This window comes from Bubalus kerabau, chromosome 16, assembly GCF_029407905.1.
Source record: "Bubalus kerabau isolate K-KA32 ecotype Philippines breed swamp buffalo chromosome 16, PCC_UOA_SB_1v2, whole genome shotgun sequence".
Lineage (NCBI taxonomy): Eukaryota > Metazoa > Chordata > Mammalia > Artiodactyla > Bovidae > Bubalus > Bubalus kerabau.
In genome coordinates, this window is record NC_073639.1 from 12,528,070 (window position 1) to 12,549,531 (window position 21,462).

The window sequence follows — 21,462 nt, forward strand, 5'->3', positions numbered from 1 at the left end:
ATCTTAACTTTTCTATAATCAGTCAACAGGTCTCTCAGGCTGGAATTGAGAAATCTAAATTAGTTTGGTGAGTGATCTCCAAAAAGCTGGAGAATTGTTTAGTTCTAAAAGACAGCATTTATTGTTTAAAAATCTAGTACCAAATAATTTTCCAGGTGAATACCATTTGGTGTTGGATACTCACTTGCAAAATGCATCAGAGAAGATGTTCCTTGATTTGGAGTTCATGTTTTGCTTTAGGAAATAGTATGATATTATTAGCTTTGTCTCTAGAATTTAGAGAAAATCCTAACCACCTAAAAGGGAAGGTAAATTTTCTGGGTTTTTTGAGACTATTTTTTGCTTGCAGGCTGACATAATTGTTGAGTAAAGGTATAGAGCTAAGCCTGTTGTAATCAACTGCCAATTGTTGTAATTTTTTTGCTAAGCAGTTGAGATAATCTGGGACAATAATACTTAAAATATTGAGTTTCATGATTAACTCCAAATTTCCCCTCAGTATACTTTTTAAAACTCATATTACTGGGAAATAACCTAGAGATTGGTTGAATTTCTCTCAACCCTTAAGGATATGTATACATACAGGAAAATTAAAAAAATAAATAAAAGGAAATACATGGCAAGAAATACAAGACACTTGGCGTAATTTGAATTTAACAGTTTAGCAGTACTTATTTGTGATTTTATGCTTCCTATTAAGATATAACTTTCATTATAGGACACTCTTCCAAACCAAGAGAGAAGAAATCTCTTTTCAATTATGTAAGGTGAGCCCAGTAAAAACTGCCACTGTGCTCTTCTGCTTGAAGACCTTTTTGTGCTATTGTATTTCTCTCAAAGTAAGAGCATTTTGACTAAGGTGAGAAGGACATCTGTCTTTAGCCCGTCAGAGTACAGTCATGTGAATGGATTTAATCTGGCTATCCCAAGACTTAGACCTTCAGAGAAAAATGAAAGGCATATTTTTAAAACAGAGTACTTAAAATTAATCACAAGACTCTCATCATTTATGAGAAAATGTTTGCTTTCCTTCCAGCATACAGAAACACACACACAAACACACACATAGGCTTTTTTTTCCCTTTCCAGCTGTTTTGTTTGTGATTTAAATATTTTTTAATCTTGCTCTTTTTCTAGTATGTATTCTAGCAAATTCGTCTTGTATATGAGAAGCCCTAATCTTTATATGCTTATTTTATAATCAGTAGTTGTATTTTGCCCTCCTAAATTATAATAATTTTAATCTTCTCTTGAGTTTCATAAGTATACAATTGTACCACCTGAAAATGATATGAAATTTTTGCAATTCTACTTTTATTGTGTACAATTCAACTTAAGATATCTTTTTCTTGACTTTTACATTAGCTGGAATATTTATGACATTAGATAGTAATGTCAATGATGGACATTATAATTTTCTCACTCATTTTAATGTTATTATGTCATGTTGATACTTATTTGAAGTTGTATCCTTCTCTTCCTATTTATTAGATGTCTTTATGAAGAGATTGTTTTTCAGCTTTATTAAATATCTTTTGATATCTATGGAGACAGTTTAAATCTTATTTGACCTGTTACATTCCCAGCTTAAATCTTTGTTCCTCATTATGTGTTATTATTTAATTATGCTTTTGGATTTTTCATACTATTATTATTTTAGGATTTTTAGATGTAAAGTTCTTTTAATCTTTGTTGTTTAATGACAAAGATGCTTTTTAAAAATGCAGATATATCATTAAGCTTTTCTTAAATAGTTTATTATAGGTTTTAACATACTTTTTTTTAACATAGGCTTTTAGAATAAAGGAAATGACCCTCATAAAGAATTCTCATAATTTTATAAAAATTATTAACCAAAGTTATTTGTGTTTTATGTAGCTATATGACTTATTTGTGTACAGTAATATGTTCTGTATTTTTGTCAAAATTCCATGAAGACTGAAAAAGGGAAAGGTCTTTTAGGTTTCTTTATCCAATAGTTCTGCTTCTGTTAGGTCCGTATTTCTGTCCTTTATCGTGCCCATCTTTGCATGAAATGGTCCCTTCAGTTCAGTTCAGTTCAGTTCAGTCGCTCAGTCATGTCCGACTCTTTGTGACCCCATGAATTGCAGCACGCCAGGCCTCCCTGTCCATCACCAACTCCCGGAGTTCACCAGACTCATGTCTATCGAGTCAGTGATACCATCCAGCCATCTCATCCTCTGTTGTTCCCTTCTCCTCCTGCCCCCAATCCCTCCCAGCATCAGAGTCTTTTCAATGAGTCAACTCTTTGCATGAGGTGGCCAAAGTACTGGAGTTTCAGCTTTAGCATCATTCTTTCCAAAGAAATCCCAGGGCTGATCTCCTTCAGAATGGACTGGTTGGATCTCCTTGCAGTCCAAGGAACTCTCAAGAGTCTTCTCCAACACCACAGTTCAAAAGCATCAATTCTTCGGCGCTCAGCCTTCTTCACAGTCCAACTCTCACATCCATACATGACCACTGGAAAAACCATAGCCTTGACTAGATGGACCTTTGTTGGCAAAGTAATGTCTCTGCTTTTGAATATGCTATCTAGGTTGGACATAACTTTCCTTCCAAGGAGTAAGCGTCTTTTAATTTCATGGCTGCAGTCACCATCTGCAGTGATTTTGGAGCCCAAAAAAATAAAGTCTGACACTGTTTCCACTGTTTCCCCATCTGTTTCCCATGAAGTGATGGGACCAGATGCCATGGTCTTCGTTTTCTGAATGTTGAGCTTTAAGCCAACTTTTTCACTCTCCTCTTTCACTTTCATCAAGAGGCTTTTTAGTTCCTCTTCACTTTCTGCCATAAGGGTGGTGTCATCTGCATATCTGAGGTTATTGATATTTCTCCCGGAAATCTTGATTCCAGCTTTGCTTCTTCCAGCCCAGCGTTGCTCATGATGTACTCTGCATATAAGTTAAATAAGCAGGGTGACAATATACAGCATTGACGTATTCCTTTTCCTATTTGGAACCAGTCTGTTCTTCCATGTCCAGTTCTAACTGTTGCTTCCTGACCTGCATAGAGGTTTCTCAAGAGGCAGGTCAGGGGTCTGGTATTCCCATCTCTTTCAGAATTTTCCACAGTTTATTGTGATCCACACAGTCAAAGGCTTTGGCATAGTCAATAAAGCAGAAATAGATGTTTTTCTGGAACTCTCTTCCTTTTTCGATGATCCAGTGGATGTTGGCAATTTGATCTCTGGTTCCTCTGCCTTTTCTAAAACCAGCTTGAACATCTGGAAGTTCACAATTCACATATTGCTGAAGCCTGGCTTGGAGAATTTTGAGCATTACTTTGCTAGCATGTGAGATGAGTGCAATTGTGCAGTAGTTTGAGCAGTCTTTGGCATTGCCTTTTCTTGGGATTGGAATGAAAACTGACCTTTTCCAGTCCTGTGGCCACCGCTGAGTTTTCCAAATTTGCTGGCATATTGAGTGCAGCACTTTCACAGCATTATCTTTCAGGATTTGAAATAGCTCAACTGGAATTCCATTACCTCCACTAGCTTTGTTCATAGTAATGCTTTCTAAGGCCTACTTGACTTCACATTGCAGGATGTCTGGATCTACGTGAGTGATCACACCATCGTGATTATCTGGGTTGTGAAGATGTTTTTTGTACAGTTCTTCTGTGTATTCTTGCCACCTCTTCTTAATAGCTTCTGCTTCTGTTAGGTCCAATCCATTTCTGTCCTTTATTGAGCCCATCTTTGCATGAAATATTCCCTTGGTGTCTCTAATTTTCTTGAAGAGATGTCTAGTCTTTCCCATTCTGTTGTTTTCCTCTATTTCTTTGCACTGATTGCTGAGGAAGGCTTTCTTATCTCTCCTTGCTATTCTTTGGAACTCTCCATTCAAATGGGTATGTCTTTCCTTTTCTCCTTTCCTTTTCATTTCCTGTATTTTCACAGCTTTGTGTAAGGCCTCCTCAGACAGCCATTTTGCTTTTTGCATTTCTTTTTCTTGGGGATGGTCTTGATCCCTGTCTCCTGTACAATGTCATGAACCTCTGTCCATAGTTCATCAGGCACTCTATCTATCCGATCTAGTCCCTTAAATCTATTTCTCACTTCCACTGTATAATCATAAGGGATTTGATTTAAGTCATACCTGAATGGTCTAGTGGTTTTCCCTACTTTCTTCAATTTAAGTCTGAATTTGGCAATAAGGAGAAATGTTCCCTTGGTATCTCTAATTTTCTCGAAGAGATCTTTAGTCTTTCCATTCTATTGTTTTCCTCTATATCTTTGCCTTGTTCACTTAAGAAAGCTTTCTTATCTCTCCTTGCTACTCTTTGAAACTCTATATTCAGATGGGTATGTCTTTCCTTCTCTCCTTTGCCTTTTGCTCCTCTTCTTTTCTCAGCTATTTGTAAGGCCTCCTCAGAAAACCATTTTGCCTTTTTGCATTTATTTTTCTTGGGGATGGTTTTGATCACTACCTCCTGTACAATGTTATGAACCTCCGTCCATAGTTCTTCAGGCACTCTGTCTATCAGATCTACCCCTCGAATCTATTTGTCACTTCCACTGTATAATCATAAGGGATTTGATTTAGGTCATACCTGAATGGTCTAGTGGTTTTCCTTAACTTTCTTCAAAAACCTAAGACCGTGACATCTAGTCCCATCAGTTCATGGTAAATAGATGGGAAAACAATGGAAACAGTGACAGACCATTTTCTTGAGCTCCAAAATCACTGCAGATGGTGACTGCAGCCATGAAATTAAAAGATACTGCTTGGAAGCAAAGCTATGACAAACTGAGACAGTGTATTAAAAAGCAAAGACATCATTTTGCTAACAAAGGTCTGGATGGTCAAAGCTATGGTTTTTCCAGTAGTCATGTATGGATGTGAGAGTTGGACCATAATGAAGGCTGAGTGCCAAAGAATTAATGCTTTTGAACTATGGTACTGTAAAACACTCTTGAGAGTCCTTTCGACTGCAAGGAGATCAAACCATTCAATCATAATGGAAATCAACTCTGAGTATACACTGGAAGGACTGATGCTGAAGCTCCAATACTTTGGCCACCTGATGCGAAGAGCAAAGTCATTGGAAAAGACCCTCAAACTGAGAAAGACTGAGGGCAGGAGGAGAAGGGGGCAATAGAGGATGCGAAGGTTGGATGGTATCACTGACTCAATGGACATGAGTTAGAATAAACTCCAGGAGACAGTAAAGGACAGGGAAGACTGGTGTGCTACAGTCCATGGGGTTCCAAAGGGTCATACATGATTGAGTGACTGAACAACAATCCAGTACTTGCGAATGTGTTTAATTTGCTTATAAGTCTAAAAATTAACAACAGCATAGAAATAAAAATAAATTTTAGCATATTTATGAATTCTGTATACTTATTCCACTGAAGAAGTGAATTTTGCAATAACTTTACTTTGATTATTCAACAATCAAATGACTACAATCCTCTAATTTTCTATTTTGTATTAGAAATTTGGTTGGATTTATAAAGATATGTATGTATTAATGACACAATGTTCCCACATTTAATCTTTGAATAATATAGCAAAAATGTTCTGGAGAAATTTATAACATGCATCATTGTCATGAAATGAGAGGACTTAAAAGTAGTAATACTTGCTACATTAAAAAAAAATAAATTAATATTGCTGCACTTTAATAATGTTTTAATTAATTCATGTCCTTCTTTTAGATTATTTACTCTGAGTGAAGTGTTATGAACATTTTTGCTCTCCTTTAAGTTAAATAATGTTGGTATTTAATTATAATACAAGAGATCTATGTTCCTTGAATTTATTTTTGCTGATTATATCATCCAAGGGCATATTATTTAACTGCCTTCTTAACCATTTTGCCCTGCGGCTTTGATTCTTAAATGTTTTGCTTCTTCATCAGTGATCTTTAAGATTTCATATATCAGCTTAAGATAAATTGAATGTAGGAAAGTTTCATTAATTTCAGAATGGGAATGCTTTAAATTCACTTTCCCTTGTTCACGACATGTAATTTTTTATACTGATAGATTGATATTCTTTTAAATTTACTAATTAATAGAGAAAGCTTAGATAAAAGCAGCAAGATAAAAAAGTATGACATTCATCTAATTCAAATAAAAGAAAATGAATGCAACATAAAAGTATAAAGTGCTTTAACAGTGGCCTTATATTAAAAGTACAACATTTAGAAATTGGTCATTTTCTCTGGGTTATAGATAATCTGACCACCAGTTTGAACTCACATGTGATCAGACTATTTTTACCCATAGTTTTAAGTGTACTGTGCACTGTGCTCAGTCGTGTCCGACTCTTTGCGATCCCGTGGATGTAGCTTGCCAGGCTCCTCTGTCCATGAGATTCTCCAGGCAAGAATATTGAAGCAGGTTGCCATTTCCTACTCCAGGGGATCTTCCCAACACAGAGAGCAAACCCTAGGCCCTTGTGTCTCCTGCACTGGCAGGAGAATTGTTTACCACTGAGCTACCTGGGAAGGCCCATAGTTGCAAATACTTCTTAATAATTGACTTCCACAATGAGGTCTTCTATTCTGGTTTAATAAGTGAGGGTCAGTTGTAAAGTCCCTTGATACACTTAGGATTGATCCTAAACTTAATGATTTACATATGAGCCCTTTTCAAATATTGAGTCTGTCCTGGAATTTGTGTTGAGGACTGGCCTGTTAGGAAAAAGTTAGCACTTTCAAAAATCCTAGAACCTCCAGTTTTTCATTATTCAATCCAAAACTTACTTTGTGCCCAACACACCTGAGATTGTGTCCCTCAGTCATTTTTGGTGTTAAAATATCTTTTAATAATCCTAGAAAGGGAACAGTTGTGATAATAGATGGTTTTTCTTTTTTTGTCACCCCTGTTTTATAATGAATCCTCATCCCAATTCCCAAGATGGGTAGTAAGAATAGTACTAAAGACTTAACCATCGGACAGTAGCATTCATCTCCAGAGCTAGTAAAGTGAAAGTGAAGTCGTTCAGTCGTGTCCAACTCTTTGCGACCCCGTGGACTATAGCCTACCAGGCTCCTCTCTCCATGGGATTCTCTAGGTGAGAATACTGGAGTGGGTTGCCATTTCCTTCTCCAGGGGATCTTCCCAACTCAGGGATTGCACCCGAGTCTCCCGCATTGCAGGCAGATGCTTTAACCTCTGAGCGACCAGGGAAGCCCATGCTAGTAAGGTCATGCTTAAAACTTTCCATGCTAGACTTCAGCATTGTGTGAACCAGAAACTTCCAGATGTTCAAGCTGGCTTTAGAAAAGGAAGAGAAACCAGAGATCAAATTGCCAACATCTACTGGATCATAGAGAAAGAAAGGGAATTGCAGAAAAACATCTACCTCTGTTTCATCAAGTACACTAAAGCCTTTGACTGTGTGGATCATGACAAACTTGGAAAGCTCTTAGAGAGTTGGGAACACCAGACCATCCTACCTGATCTTACCTGTCTCCTGAGAAACCTGTATGCATGTCAAGAAGCAACAGTTAGAACCCTGTATGGAACAACTGATTGGTTCAAGATTGAGAAAGGAGTAAGACAGGGTTGTCTGCTGTCACCCCGTTTGTTTAACCTATATGCTGAGTACATCATGAGAAATGCCAGGCTGGATGAGTTACAAGCTGGAATCAAGATAAGCGGGAGAAGCGTAAACAACCTCAGATATGTGGATGATACCATTCTAATGGCAGAAAGCAAAGAGAAACTAAAGAGCCTCTTGATGAGTATGAAAGAGCCAGCTTAAAACTAAATATTAAAAAATCTAAGATCATGGCATCCAGCCCCATTACTGCATGGCAAATAGAAGGGGAAAAAGCGTAAGTAGTGACAGATTTCCTCTTCTTGGGCTCTAAAATCACTGTGGATGGTGACTGCAGCCATGAGATCAGAGGACGATTGCTTCTTGGCAGGAAAGCTATGACAAATCTGAACAGTGTGTTGGTAAGTAGAGACATCACTCTGCCAACAAAGGTCCGTATAGTCAAGGCAATAGGGACCAGTGGTCATGTACAGTTGTGAGAGCTGGACTGTAAAGAAGGCAGAATGCCAAACAATTGATGCCTTTGAACTGTGGTGCTGGAGAAGACTCCTGAAAGTAACTTGGACAGCAAGGACATCAGACCAGTCAATCTTAAGGGAAATCAATTCTGAATATTCATTGGAAAGACTGATGCTAAAGCTGAAACTCCAGTATTTTAGTCATCTGATGTGAACAGCTGACTCATTGGAAGAGTCCCTGATGCTGGGAAAGATTGAGGGCAGAAAGAGAAAAGGCCATCAGAGGATGAGGTGACTGGTTGGCATCATTGATGTAATGGACATGAACTTGGGCAAACTTTGAGAGATGGTGAGGGGCAGGGAGGCTTTATGTGCTGTAGTCCATGGGGTCGCAAAGACTCAGACATGACTGGGCAACTGAGCAACAACAACAGCATTCTATAACGTAGAGCTGATGACTTAGGCCTGTTTCCTAAAGCTAAGAGTGATCTGCCACCAAGTGTCCTATTAACTACTTACGCTCTACTTGTTTCTTGGGGGTTGTGGGAGAAGGAAAATCACACATATGGGGTTAGAATTGGAAAATATTAAGAGTAATAATTATTCCTATATACTTTGTATTTCCAGAATTTCCTGTCATGAACACATAATGTTTTTAAACCATTAAATAATGTTAAAATTACCATGGAGTCAAAATATTGGGAAAACAAAAATAAGTCTTTAGTATGATCCCACTTATAATTTTTTTTAAGTCACTGCACATCTCAAAATACCAGTCTGAGGACCACTGCCTTAAATATTTAGGTTGAGGCTCTGCAGGAGGGAAGCAGAGTCCTCTATAATACAGCGTCCTCTGAGGGAGAGGAATGGAAGGGCATTTGGATTCTCTGAACACTCACCACCTACTCTGAGTATTAAGCATAATGAGCCTCACTTATGTGAGAGGCAGGGGAAAATGAGAGGTGTCTAAGGTTTTCTTCTGTGGACTTTTATCCTGGCTTACATCCTTAGCAAACCAAGAGGGTTATAATCAGCTGATGAACCATGGTTTTGACCTGAGGGATTGTCAGCAGCTCTATAAAAGAAGTTTTTGTGGAAAAAACTAATATCAGAAAAAGGCCTGGGAAGAGCCACAATTGTGAGAAAAATTGTATTGCAGACTATTCATGGATATCTGAAGGATTTTTGAAAGATTGGAAGACTTCAAAGGGAGGCTACCTTTGAACACGTGGAGGTGCCAGCTGTTCCGTGACACGGGAACTGTGTGTCTAAAATAATGCGGCATCTTTGGTTAAAAGGACAGGCTTTAAAGTTCGAATGAAGATTAGATCCTGGCTTCACCGCTTACTCTGAGGCCATGAAATGCTCAGTAACCCTTCTCTCTATGCATACATCCTATGAGTTCACTACTATCAGACTCATAACATAGGCTCAATGAGTCTGATAGTATTGAATTCATAGGATTGTCAGCAAATCACATTTGTGATTTTAGGATTAAATTAGATAATGTCCATAACCTGTGTAGCACACTGCCTGCTATATACTTAGCTCCCAGTGAATAATATTAATTATGCTGTACTTATTTATTAATTAAAAAGCCTTTTATTGACCATTTCCAAGTATCAGGCACAGTGACTAGATACTGAGAGATTCAGTAGTTAGCAAACAATCGTGGACCTTGTCTGCCTGTAACTTACAGTCTTGTGAGGGAGATAGATCTGAATAATTGAAGTCATATGATTACACACTTCAGTATGTGTAACGGAGGAAAATACAGGGAACAGTAACTCTGAGATAATATACTGTGGGTGCTTGATCCAGTTTGATGAGAGTCAGGGGAGACTTTGAAAAGAGGCGTGAAGGTGGTGTTTAAATTAATGAGTTAGTGGAGGGGCAGCATGTGGGAGAAGAACATGCCCGGTACACAGAACACCTTATGCAAAGGTCTGAAGTAGGAGGATTCAAGGTGTGTTTATGAAACTGAAGGAAAGCCCAGGTTCCTAGAGTAGAGATGGAGGAGGAGGCAGTGACCAGAATGTTCAAAATCTTTTAGGACTTATTTAGTACTTGATAGTATTTTAAGAGCATCAGGAAACTGCTCAATAGGGGAATGTATGATATAGGAAACCAATGAATAGGAAAATGTATTAAAGATACATAAAAAATACTATTCTGGTTGCTGCTGAGAGGCAAGGTCAAAGGGCCAAGAAGATTATTTAGGAGGCAAAAGTATTTGTATAAAAATAGATGATAGGAATTTCTCTGGTGGTCCAGTGGCTAAGACTCTGAGCTCCCAATGCAGGGGCCTGAGTTCGATCCCTGGTCAGGGAACTAAGATCCCACATGCTGCAACTAAGACTAGCACAGCCAAACAAATTCGTTAAATAAAAAGAAATTTTTAAAAAGTTATAAAGGTAGTTGGCAGTTTTTCAAGGAAGGTAGGAGAGGGTAGTGAGGTGTCAAGGAGGTTTTCTTGTTTCCTAGGTTGTGCCAGTAAAAACAGGAGCTATTTACTGAGGCAGGAAATCTGGGAACTGGGCAGACATTGAGTGCCTGTTTGTTAGCCAAATGGAGTTGTCAACTAGATATCTTGATTTTGCTGTATTTTGTTAACTCTAAGATATATATTTTCATATTTTAATGTGTCTAAAATAGAGCTATATCTTATAATCAATGGTATGCATAGTTAAATTTTCAGTCTTACATCTCTCAGTGGTGATAAACTAATGGGATTATCAACATCTGTATCGTCTTAGAGTCAACAAAACATGAGCTTATTGTTTTTGCTAATAATAGCAACCAGGAAGACTACCACAACATCGACTAGTAACTCATGAGTACTGATGAACACAAAACTTCTGATCAGTATCCAATAGGAACCACTGAACCTTAGAACATCCAAAATAGTGTGAGAGTGACCATAAAGGGCGGTGACTTCAGGATGACTGTCCACTTCTCCACTCACCCATCCAGAAGACAAACAGGATGGGGGAGGAGACAGGAGACCGTCGTTATTATCTCAAGAGGACAGAGGCTGTGCCAGCATCTGTTCAATCAAGAGCATATAATCATAGTAATAACAATGCTGGCCATCGACTCGGTGTTCTTCTAAGGACTTTGTTTATTTCAAGTCATGGCAACACTATAATGTTAACAGTTCTACTGTAATGTAAATAGTTTTACTGTTTAGCTGGAAAGAGGTTAGCTAACTTGCTTCAGATCACTCATCTCATAAACGGCAGGTCAGGTCCATACCCCAGTGATGGTCAGTTCCAGACCGCCGCTCAGCCGCAGCTGCTGCCTCTAACGAAGACAAGTGAATGCTTGATGGTCTGGGAGCAACAGAGACTTATGGAAATATTGTGTGGGCTTCTGCCATAGACCAGACGTAGACACATACACCTGTGATCTTCAGAGTTTTACTACATGTATGTCTTGGGGAAGAAGGAGTAAGGAAGAGATCTTATTCTTTTGAGTTCTGAGAACCATATTATTACACCTAAATTTAATGTGGCAATATTGACTTAGCAGTATATTAAAAGGCAGATACTCCATAAATAACAAGTTAACAATATCAGCAACAAAAATTAAATTCCTGTTTTGTCTTAGGATGACATATGTAATAAAACAAAAAGAAGAGGACATATTTTACAAGCCATCATATGCTTTCTAAAATGAAACATGCTTGCTGCTGTTGCTGCTAAGTCGCTTCAGTCGTGTCCGACTGTGTGCGACCCCATAGACGGCAGCCCAATGGCTCCCCCGTCCCTGGGATTCTCCAGGCAAGAACACTGGAGTGGGTTGCCATTTCCTTCTCCAATGCATGAAAGTGAAAAGTGAAAGTGAAGTCGCTCAGTCGTGTCCGACTCTTAGCGACCCCATGGACTGCAGCCTACCAGGCTCCTCTGTCCATGGGATTTTCCAGGCAAGAGTGCTGGAGTGGGGTGCCATCGCCTTCTTTGGCCATTTGTGTTACTTGATGGCAAATGGTGGCATTAGCAAGACTCTGAACTAGACACCTTCAACGTGTGCCTGCTTCTATAGCTCTCACGACATCCTATTATCATGGCAAGTTCAACGTTCCACAGACTTCATGTGGTTCTGCTTAGTGTTTAATCAGAATAATCCAGGAAGAGAAAGTGGCAGTTCTGCATCCACCACGGCTTAGAATTTAGCGTAGCCATCTTATTTTGCCCAAAATGGACACATTTGGCCTTGATGGAAAATAAGATGTTTTATTAAAACTAATAAGCATAAAGCTATTTTGCTTAAACATCTTGCTTAAGCTAAAGGAGTTAGAAAGGTATCAGTCTTAGGGAAGAGAGAAACCTTAGGTGCAATTTGGCCTTTCTCACTAAAAAGGCTGCTATTATTGCTAGATTTCCCTACTTTACTTTCTTACTTTATGGTTTCAAAGACAAAAACCTCTGATCTTTTTTTGCTTCCTCATTTTGTGTATGAAGTAAAACCTCAGGGTTATATTTAATTTCACTCTGATTTCTTATAATGTAATTAATGCTGCATCCTTAGCCTCCTTCTCAACTCCAAGAGACCTCTACTGCCTAGGAAGTCCCCGGCTCAACTTCTTGAAGTACAACCTGGGTGAAAAAGTAAAGCAGGGTTGACTCTTTAGCACTACTTTGTAGTACTGGCTTTCTTTCTTCTGTTGACAGATGAGAAAGGCCTTAAAATTACACAGGTGAGATATACCTAATGTCTGTTCACATATCGGAGCACATATAAATGTGGGCTTGATCCCTGGGTCGAGAAGATCCCCTGGAGGAGGGCACGGCAACCCACTCCAGTATTCTTGCCTGGAGAATCCCATGGACAGAGGAGCCTGGTGGGCTATGGTCCATAGGGTTGTAAAGAGTCAGACACGACTGAGCAACTTAGCCCACAGCTCGCAGGTGAGGTATACCTGATATCTGTTCGCATATCTGAGCACATATAAAGATGTCTGCTTTTTTTGAGTTAGAAGGGAATAATTTTGAACTTTTCCTTTTAAAAAGAGCAGAAAACTCTCTAATGTGTTTATAATTAAAAGATGCAATAGCTTATTATTTCCTGACTCTCTTGTGGTTTTCATTACTGTTGAAGTAATACTGGGTTACATATACTAACACACTCATGTAGTATTTATAGACATGGTGCTATGAATTTTTATATATTTCCTATATCACTTAATCCTAACAATAATGCTAAGAGGTCAGTACTGTCACCAGGAGATAAATGTGATTTGTCTAATATTTCAAAGCCTGTTATGATGGTTCAAAGATTAGAACTCATAGATTGACACATACACTATTGATACAATGTTAAAATAGATAACTAGTGAGAACCTGTATCACACAGGGATCCCTACTTAGTGCTGTGTGTGACCTAAATGGGAAGGATATCCAAACAAAGATGGAATATACGCATACATATAATGGAATATGTGTATACCTACAGCTGATTCACTTTGCTCTACGGTAGAAACTAACACATTGTAAAGCAACCATACTCCAATAAAAATTAAAAAAAGAAAATGAATTATAACTCAGGTCTGCTTGTATCAATCAGGGTCCAATTAGAAAATAAAACTACATGGCGATTTGAGCAGGAAATGTTTAACGTGAAGAATTATTAACTCTGATGGAGATTAGGGTAACTGAGATAGATTGTGGGCGTGTGCTAAGTTGCTTCAGTCGTGTCCAGCTCTTTGTGACCCCATGGACTGTAGCCCACCAGGCTCCTCTGTCCATGGAATGGGTTGCCGTGCCCTCCTCCAGGGGATCTTCCTGACCCAGGGATCAAACCCACGTCCCTTATGTCTCCTGCATTGGCAGGCAGGTTCTCTACTACTAGTGCCGCCTGGGAAGCCCAAGACTGGCTATTAAGGGCAAAAGGAACCTTAAAGAATTGAGAAAACATAGAGAACAGACTTATGGACATGGGGACGGGGCGGGGGGAAGAAGAGGGTGAGATGTGGAGAGAGTAACATGGAAACATATACATCACCATATGTGAAATAAAATAGTCAACCGATGGGAATTGCTGTATGACTCAGGGAACTCAAACTGGGGCTCTGTAACAACCTAGCGGGGTGGCTGGGATGGGAGGTGGGGGAGAAGTTCAAGAGGGAGTGGAGATAGGCATACCTATGGCTGAGTCATGTTGATGTTTGACAGAAACCAACACAATATTGTGGAGCAATTATCCTGCAGTTAAAAATAAATGAATTTAATTATAAAGTATTGCGAAGAGGAGTCACACTGTCAGTCTGAGGACAGAGCACTTAAGGAAAGAGCAAATTTTAAACAGTGCCCCTTACTGTATTTCTCCCTGTAACTTGGATCCAGGTCTTCTTGGAGAGGACACAGCTGAGACCCAGTAAATAGAGACACTCACGAAGGTAGCACGCTAGTGTAGTTCCCAGGGAAGGTACTTACTGGGGTTCTGGGGAAGTTGTTTTCAGGGAAGTGTCTCAGTGTGGAAATCATTCAAGGGAAGGTGGTGCTGCAAGTAACGTGCCCACAAGCTCCCAGTGTGTGTGTCTCAGGAGCCCTGGGAGGTACCAGGCAGCATGGCCCAGAAAACCCTGCACTGTGGGTCACTATTTACTGTAGGAAAAAATCCCCCAGAACCAGGAAGAACCCCTTTATCCACTGGTTCCCTAGATTGCCTTCTATCAAGGATGTTTAAAATTTTGCCAGATGGCAAGGGGGAAATATTCTAGTCTCACATATAGGACAGTGAAGATGGATTTTGGGTGAGGCAATAGATGGGGCTCCCTGTGGTGCTAGTGGTAAAGAACCCATATGTCAATGCAGGAGATGTAAGAGACACACACGGGTTCAGTCCTGGGTTGAGAAGAGCTCCCGGAGAAGGGCATGGCAACCCACTCCAGTACTCTTGACTGGAGAATCCCACAGACAGAGGGACCTGGCAGACTACAGTCCCTACGTTTGCAAAGAGTTGGACATGGTTGAAGCGACTTAGTGTGTAAAAGATGGGTACCTGGCACAGTATCTACCAACAAATCTACTTTCTTATTCATTTACTCACTATGTTGTACTGCCTTATACTTACTGTACTACAAAATATGATATTAAAAAAAATAAAGGGGAGAAAAAGGAAGGAAGGTAGTTGGGAAAAAAAGAAAAAAAATGTAACAGGATTATAAATGAAGATTTATATCAGTATCTTTTCTTTGAAATGTTTCTAGATAGAATTGCTTTGAATTAATTGCTCAGTAGACTGCCTCATTGAATTTTAGGACATTGGGTTATCAACCAAAAACTGAAAACACAAACTGAAGGCCTAAGGGCCGTAACCAGTGATTTTTCACTCCACAATTCAAATTATTCATCAATCACAGCTTTCTCATCTACTAGTCATTGCTATTTAGTCTCTAAGCTGTGTCCAACTATTTTTGACCCTATGAACTGCAGTTACCAAGCTTTCCTGTCCTTCACTATCTCCTGAAGTTTGCTCAGACTCATGTCCATTGAGTCAGTGATGGCTATCTAACCATCTCATCCTCTGCCATGCCCTTTCCTCCTGCCCTCAATGTTTCCAAGTGTTAAGGTCTTTTCCAACTAGTCAGCTCTTTGCATCAGGTGGCAAAAGTATTGGAGCTTCAGCTTCAGCATCAGTCCTTCCAATGAACATTCAGGGTTGATTTCCTTTAGTATTGACTGGTTGGATCTCCTTGCAGTCCAGGGGGCTCTCAAGCGTCTTCTCCAGCACCACAACTTGAAAGCTAGTTAATACAGGTCATATTCACTTGACAAACATTTGTTTGCAAATGAGAGCTTCTCCTCAGTTCAGTTCAGTTCAGTTGCTCAGTTGTGACTGACTCTTCGCGACCCCATGGACTGCACAACACAGGCTTCCCTGTCCATCACCAACTCCTGGAGCTCACTCAAACTCATGTCCATCACGTCAGTGATGCCATCCAACCATCTCATCCTCTGTCGTCCCCTTTTCCTCCCGTCTCCAATCTTTCCCAGCATCAGGTCTTTTCAAATGAGTCAGTTCTTCACATCAGGTGGTCAAAGTATGGCCAAAGCATCTACTCAGATATTCCAAATCCTAATTGCATCAGTTGCAGACTCTAAGATTTAGGCAAGTTATTTAATTTCTTTGGGCCTCAAATTCCTCATGTAAAATGAAGATAATAACAGTATTGACCTTAAAGGTATGCTGTGAAAATTAAATGTGTTAATGTTCAAAAGCACTTGGGGCCATTTCTTGCATATAGTAAGTGTTATATAAATATTTGTATAGGTGATGTTACATTTTCTTAAAGACCATAGCCTAAGAATATTGATTCAGTAGTTCTAGTTTATGGAACTCTATATTTACTCAATATTTTCTCAGATTATTGTTTAATGGCAATTAAAATATGATTATGTTATAGTATATATAATATGAATGCTATTAGTTGGTTATCTTACTTTTTTCACAGCTATTAACAACACTGCTTTAGACTGATAGTGTTTGGGGATGCTACTTGTAAGCCTTTACTCCTTAATTTTTGCTAGGAATTATCTTAAAGACCTGATTTTTGGTAAAGTATTTTTGGCTAAAGAGAACTATGTTGTCTAACTATGTTGCATAACCATTAGCATTCAAATGTTTCAATAGTTTTTAATTTTCATCTCTTAAAAGAAAGGGATATGAAATTTTGCAAAAGGTATAACATTTAAAAAGAATGTTGTTTTTTTATTCTTTTTACAGAAGACCATGAAAAATACTCTGATATCATCAAGAAGCACAATGCAATTGAAATGTTATTTACACTCTACCCTCCTCAAGGTGCCCATGTGTCTACTAATTTGAGGCTTAGGTCAACTTGGCTGAGACCCATAGTAAATGGGGAAGAAGGATATAAGTATATAGGTAAGATTCTGAACCTTATTTTTTTTTTTTATAAATAAGGAAGAGACTTGTACTTTATATAACTCTTATTCATCACTTAGATGATATGGGATGATACACTGGCCTTATAGAATAGTCCCTTTTGTTTTTAAATATTATACTTGCAGTTTAAAAAGTGGCTGTTTTATACTTTGGTGACTCCATTAGAATAGTGGAAATACTGTGTTAATCTATTCACCAGATGATGGATATTTGTTTGTTTTTAATGTGCTCCTACAAGGAATACTGCTATACACATTCATGTACACGGCTGGGTATAGACATATGTTTGCATTTCTCTTGTCTAAACTTATTTCCAAAGTGGTTATGCCATTTCATATTTCCTATCAGTAGAAATAAGAGAGTGACTTTTGTTCCATAGCTGTATCACTACTCACTGTAATCAGTTGTTTTAATTTTAGCCATTCTAAGTGATATGAATTGGTATTCCATTGTGGTTTTAATTTTTTTTCCATGGTAAACATTTTATTTTTCTACCTCAGTTGCTTATGGGGGTAAAAATAAAACATCATTAGGGAGAAGCACAGATGAACTATTTATGGAGATGAAGAAAATTCACAATGGCTCGAACGTCTGTGAGCTAAGTATACTAGCACAAGTTCACCAAAGCAAAGCAATTCACAGCAGAACAAAACAAACAGGAAAAAAAAAGCCATACAGATTTTGAAAAATAGCACCTATGAAAAAGTCTGCGGGAAAATAAAAGGAAATTAACCAATGACGACATCAAGCATCTTTAATGAGATGAGCCAGACTGCACACGTTGGGCCTAAAGGATGTGTGTGCATGCCTGTTGCTAAGTTGTGTTTGACTCTTTGCGACCCCAGGGGGCCCGCCAGGCTCCTCTGTCCATGGGATTCTCCAGGCAAGAATACTGGAGTGGGTTGCCATTGCCTCCTCCATAATTTGTATTTCTCTAATAGACAGTGATTCAATGTCATGGCCAAGGGGCTTGCATAACCCAATGAAACTATGAGCCATGCCATTCAGGGCCACCTAAGATGGACAGGTCATTGTGGAGAGTTCTGACCAAACATGGTCCATTGGAGGAGGGAATGGTAAATCACTCCAGTATTCTTGCCAACAGAATCCCGTGAATAGTATGATAAGGCAAAAAGATATGACACTCATCATTTAGGAAGATGAGCACCCCAGGCTGGAGTCCAATATACTACTGGGGAGGAGCAGAGGGCAATTACTAATAGCTCCAGAAACAATGAAAAGGCTGGGCCAAAGCGGAAACAGAGCTCATTTGTGGATGTGTCTGGTGGTGAAAGTAAAGTCTGATGCTGTAAAGAACAATATTGCATAGGAACCTGGAACATTCATTGGTCCATGAATCCAGGTAAATTGGCCATGGTCAAGCAGGAGATGGCAAGAGTGAGCATTGACATCTTAGGAAACAGTGAACTAAAATGGAAGGGAATGGGTTTAAAACTCAATATTCAAAACACTAAGATCATGGCATCCAGTCCCATCACTTCATGGCAAATAGGCAAAAAGTGGAAGCAGTGACAGATTTTATTTTCTTGGGCTCCAAAATCACTGCAGACAGTGACTGCAGCCATGAAATTAAAAGACATTTGCTTCTTGGAAGGAAAGCTATGACAAACCTAGATAGTGTATTAAAAAGCAAAGATATCACTTTGCCATCAAAGGCCCATATAGTCAAAGCTATGGTTTTCCAACCGTCATGTATGAATGTGAGAGTTTGACTATAAAGAATGCTGAGCACCAAAGAATTATGCCTTCAAATTGTGGTGCTGAAGAAAACCCTTGAGATTCCCTTGGACAGCAAGATCAAATCAGTCAATCATAAAGTAAGTCAACCCTGAATATTCACTGGAAGGACTGATGCCAAAGCTCCAATACTTGGGCCACATGGTGTGAAGAGCTGACTCATTGGAAAAGACCCTGATGCTGGGAAAGATTGAAGGCAGGAGGAGAAGGGCACGACAGAGGACGAGATGGTTGGATGGCATCACTGACTCAATGGACATGAGTTTGAGCAAACTCCAAGAGATGATGAAGGACAGGGAAGCCTGGCATGCTGCAGTCCATGGGGTCACAAAGAGTCAGGCATGACTTAGCGACTGAACAACAGCAACAAGTAGACAACGATATACAGCATATTTTCATTTATTTGTCATTTTTGTATCTTCCTTGGTGAAGTGCTTGTTAAAACTTTTTGCCATATTTATATTTTTTGCTATTGGTCGTAATTGTTGCGAGACGTTTCAATATTCTGAATATAAACTCTTTAACATACATATGCTTTGTAATATTTTCTCCCAGTCTGTGACTTGTTTTTTTTCTTTCTCTTTCTCTTTCTTCTGAACAGCTGAGGATTTTAATTTTGATAAAGTCAAGTTATCACAATTATGGCTGATGCTTTTGCTGTCATATCCAAGAAATATTAGTTATACCTTTGGTCAAAAGATTTGCTTCTAGAAACTTTATAGTTTTAAATTTTATATTTCAATGTATGGTTTTTTGAATTATATTTTATACATGACTCAAGGTATCTAACATATTGATATTCAAATGTGCTAGCACTGCTTGTTAAAAAGACTATCCTTCTGTGAATTAACTTTGTATTTCGGGAAGCCAAATAAACCAAAGAAAATATATAGATGCAAATAAGCACATTAAAAGATAACCAGAATCATTAATCAATAGGAAAATACTTATAAAAGCCAAAATGTCATAGTACCACTCATTTATTAAAATGCCTAAAATAAAATTTAAAACTCTGATAATTCCAAATCTAGCAAAAATGTGGAATAACTGGCACATTCATACTTTGCTAGTGGAAATGCTAAATTGTACAATAAGTTTCTAAAGATTTTGATACTTTCTTACAAATTAATATGCTCTAACCATAAAACCTAGCTGTCCTAAACAAAGGTAGTTATGCAAGAGGAATGAAAGTATTTATTCACATGAAAACCTATAATGAATATATGTAGCTGATTAGTCATAATTGCCAAGAGCTGGAACAACACATGTTCTTCAGCTAGTGAATCAAAATTTGTTAACATTTATACAATGAAGTACTATCAAGCAATAAAAAGGAATGAACTATTGATTCAATAATATGGATGAATTTTAAATGCATCATGTTAAGTGGAAGAAGCCAGACTCAAAGGCTATGTGTGTGCATGTGTGCCAGGTCGCTTCAGTTGGGTCTGACTCTTTGTGACACTATAGACCATGGCTTGCCAGGTTCCTCTGTTCATGGTATTCTCTAGGCAAGAACACTAGAGTGGGTTGCCATGGCCTCCTCCTGGGGATCTTGCCGACCCAGGGATCCAGCCCATGTCTCTTAGGTCTCCTGCGTTGGCAGGCGGGTTCTTTACCTCTAGGGTCACCTGGGAAACCCATTGATGCTTACATTTAATAAGCAACATGACTGAATCTCAAATGAGTTATGCTGAAAAAAGTCAGACAAAAAAGAGTACAAGAGTATGATTCTGTTTATATAAAAGTCTAGAAGTTGCAAATAAAATAAACTAGGCCCATGACAGAATCGGATCTGTGGCTACCTGGAATGGGTGTGGGAAATGAAATGCGACCTGATGGATTACAATAGAGAATGGAAATGTTTATTAACTTGATTGTGGTTAAGGGGGATGGTCCCATGAATGTACACAAATGTCAAAATTTGTCAAATTATACACTTTAAGTATGTGTAGTTTTTCATTTACATGTCAATGAAGCTATAAAAATAAAGTTGAAAGCATAAATTTAAAGAACCAAAATACTGAAATTGGTATTTTGGGAATTATTAAAACTAGTATGTTAGAGATAGCTACAGAGAGTCACAAATTAAATGCCGTCTCATTTGGCTTGTGCATATAAAGGTGTATTTAAGTGCTCAGTTCTAAAAGATAGCCTGGAGAAAGAAGAGGAAACAAAAGAAAGAAAATTACGAAAAAGAAAGTTGAGGCTTTAGGTTCTATGAGATGAACTAAGATCCTGATTGCAATTTATTTTCTCTTTGCAATTTCCCCCTTGAAAATTAGCCTATCATTCTAAAAAATTTGCATCATTGTTTAGAGCTAGCCTATCATTCTGAAAGATTTGTGTTCATTGTTTAGAGTCCATTTGTGAACATTTGGTCCAAATAAACAGAAAGGAGATATGCAAGTGGCCTTATAAGTGGAAGACTCCATCTTCTGAAGTTTTATGCTGTCTTTGCCCTTTTTAGTAAGTGGCCAGGGCCTTGTATCTTTTTAAATTACAGTTGTTATTAAATTGATTGACAGTAGAGTTTACAGCATTTGCCTTGAAAAAGATTAGTCTATTACAGAAGGGCCTTCTAAAACTCAGTAACTCCTTGACTATAAACATTTTAGGGAAGATAACTCTGGGAAATTATTACATTTTTCAACATTAATACTCCACAATGTAGCACTCCTGTTTATCATTTTCACTCTGTAGATTTAGAGATGTATCATCAGCAAGAACTGAGGAGTAGTTAATAGAGTTACTGAATGCTCTATAAATGGCATGGGCTGCTAACAAAGTATGTAATATAA

General features: G+C 38.4%; 1 protein-coding gene across 1 annotated transcript in view; it reads left to right on the forward strand.

Moving 5' to 3' along the window:
* The window catches only part of LOC129630300 (IQ domain-containing protein M-like), a 267,840-nt gene extending 247,174 nt beyond the window's left edge, over positions 1–20,666 (forward strand). The window contains exons 9-10 of the mRNA XM_055550802.1: positions 16,721–16,882; positions 20,617–20,666. Of these exons, the coding sequence (XP_055406777.1) occupies positions 16,721–16,882; positions 20,617–20,666 (212 nt within the window). The remainder of the gene's footprint in view (positions 1–16,720; positions 16,883–20,616) is intronic.
* Positions 20,667–21,462: the final 796 nt, after the last annotated feature.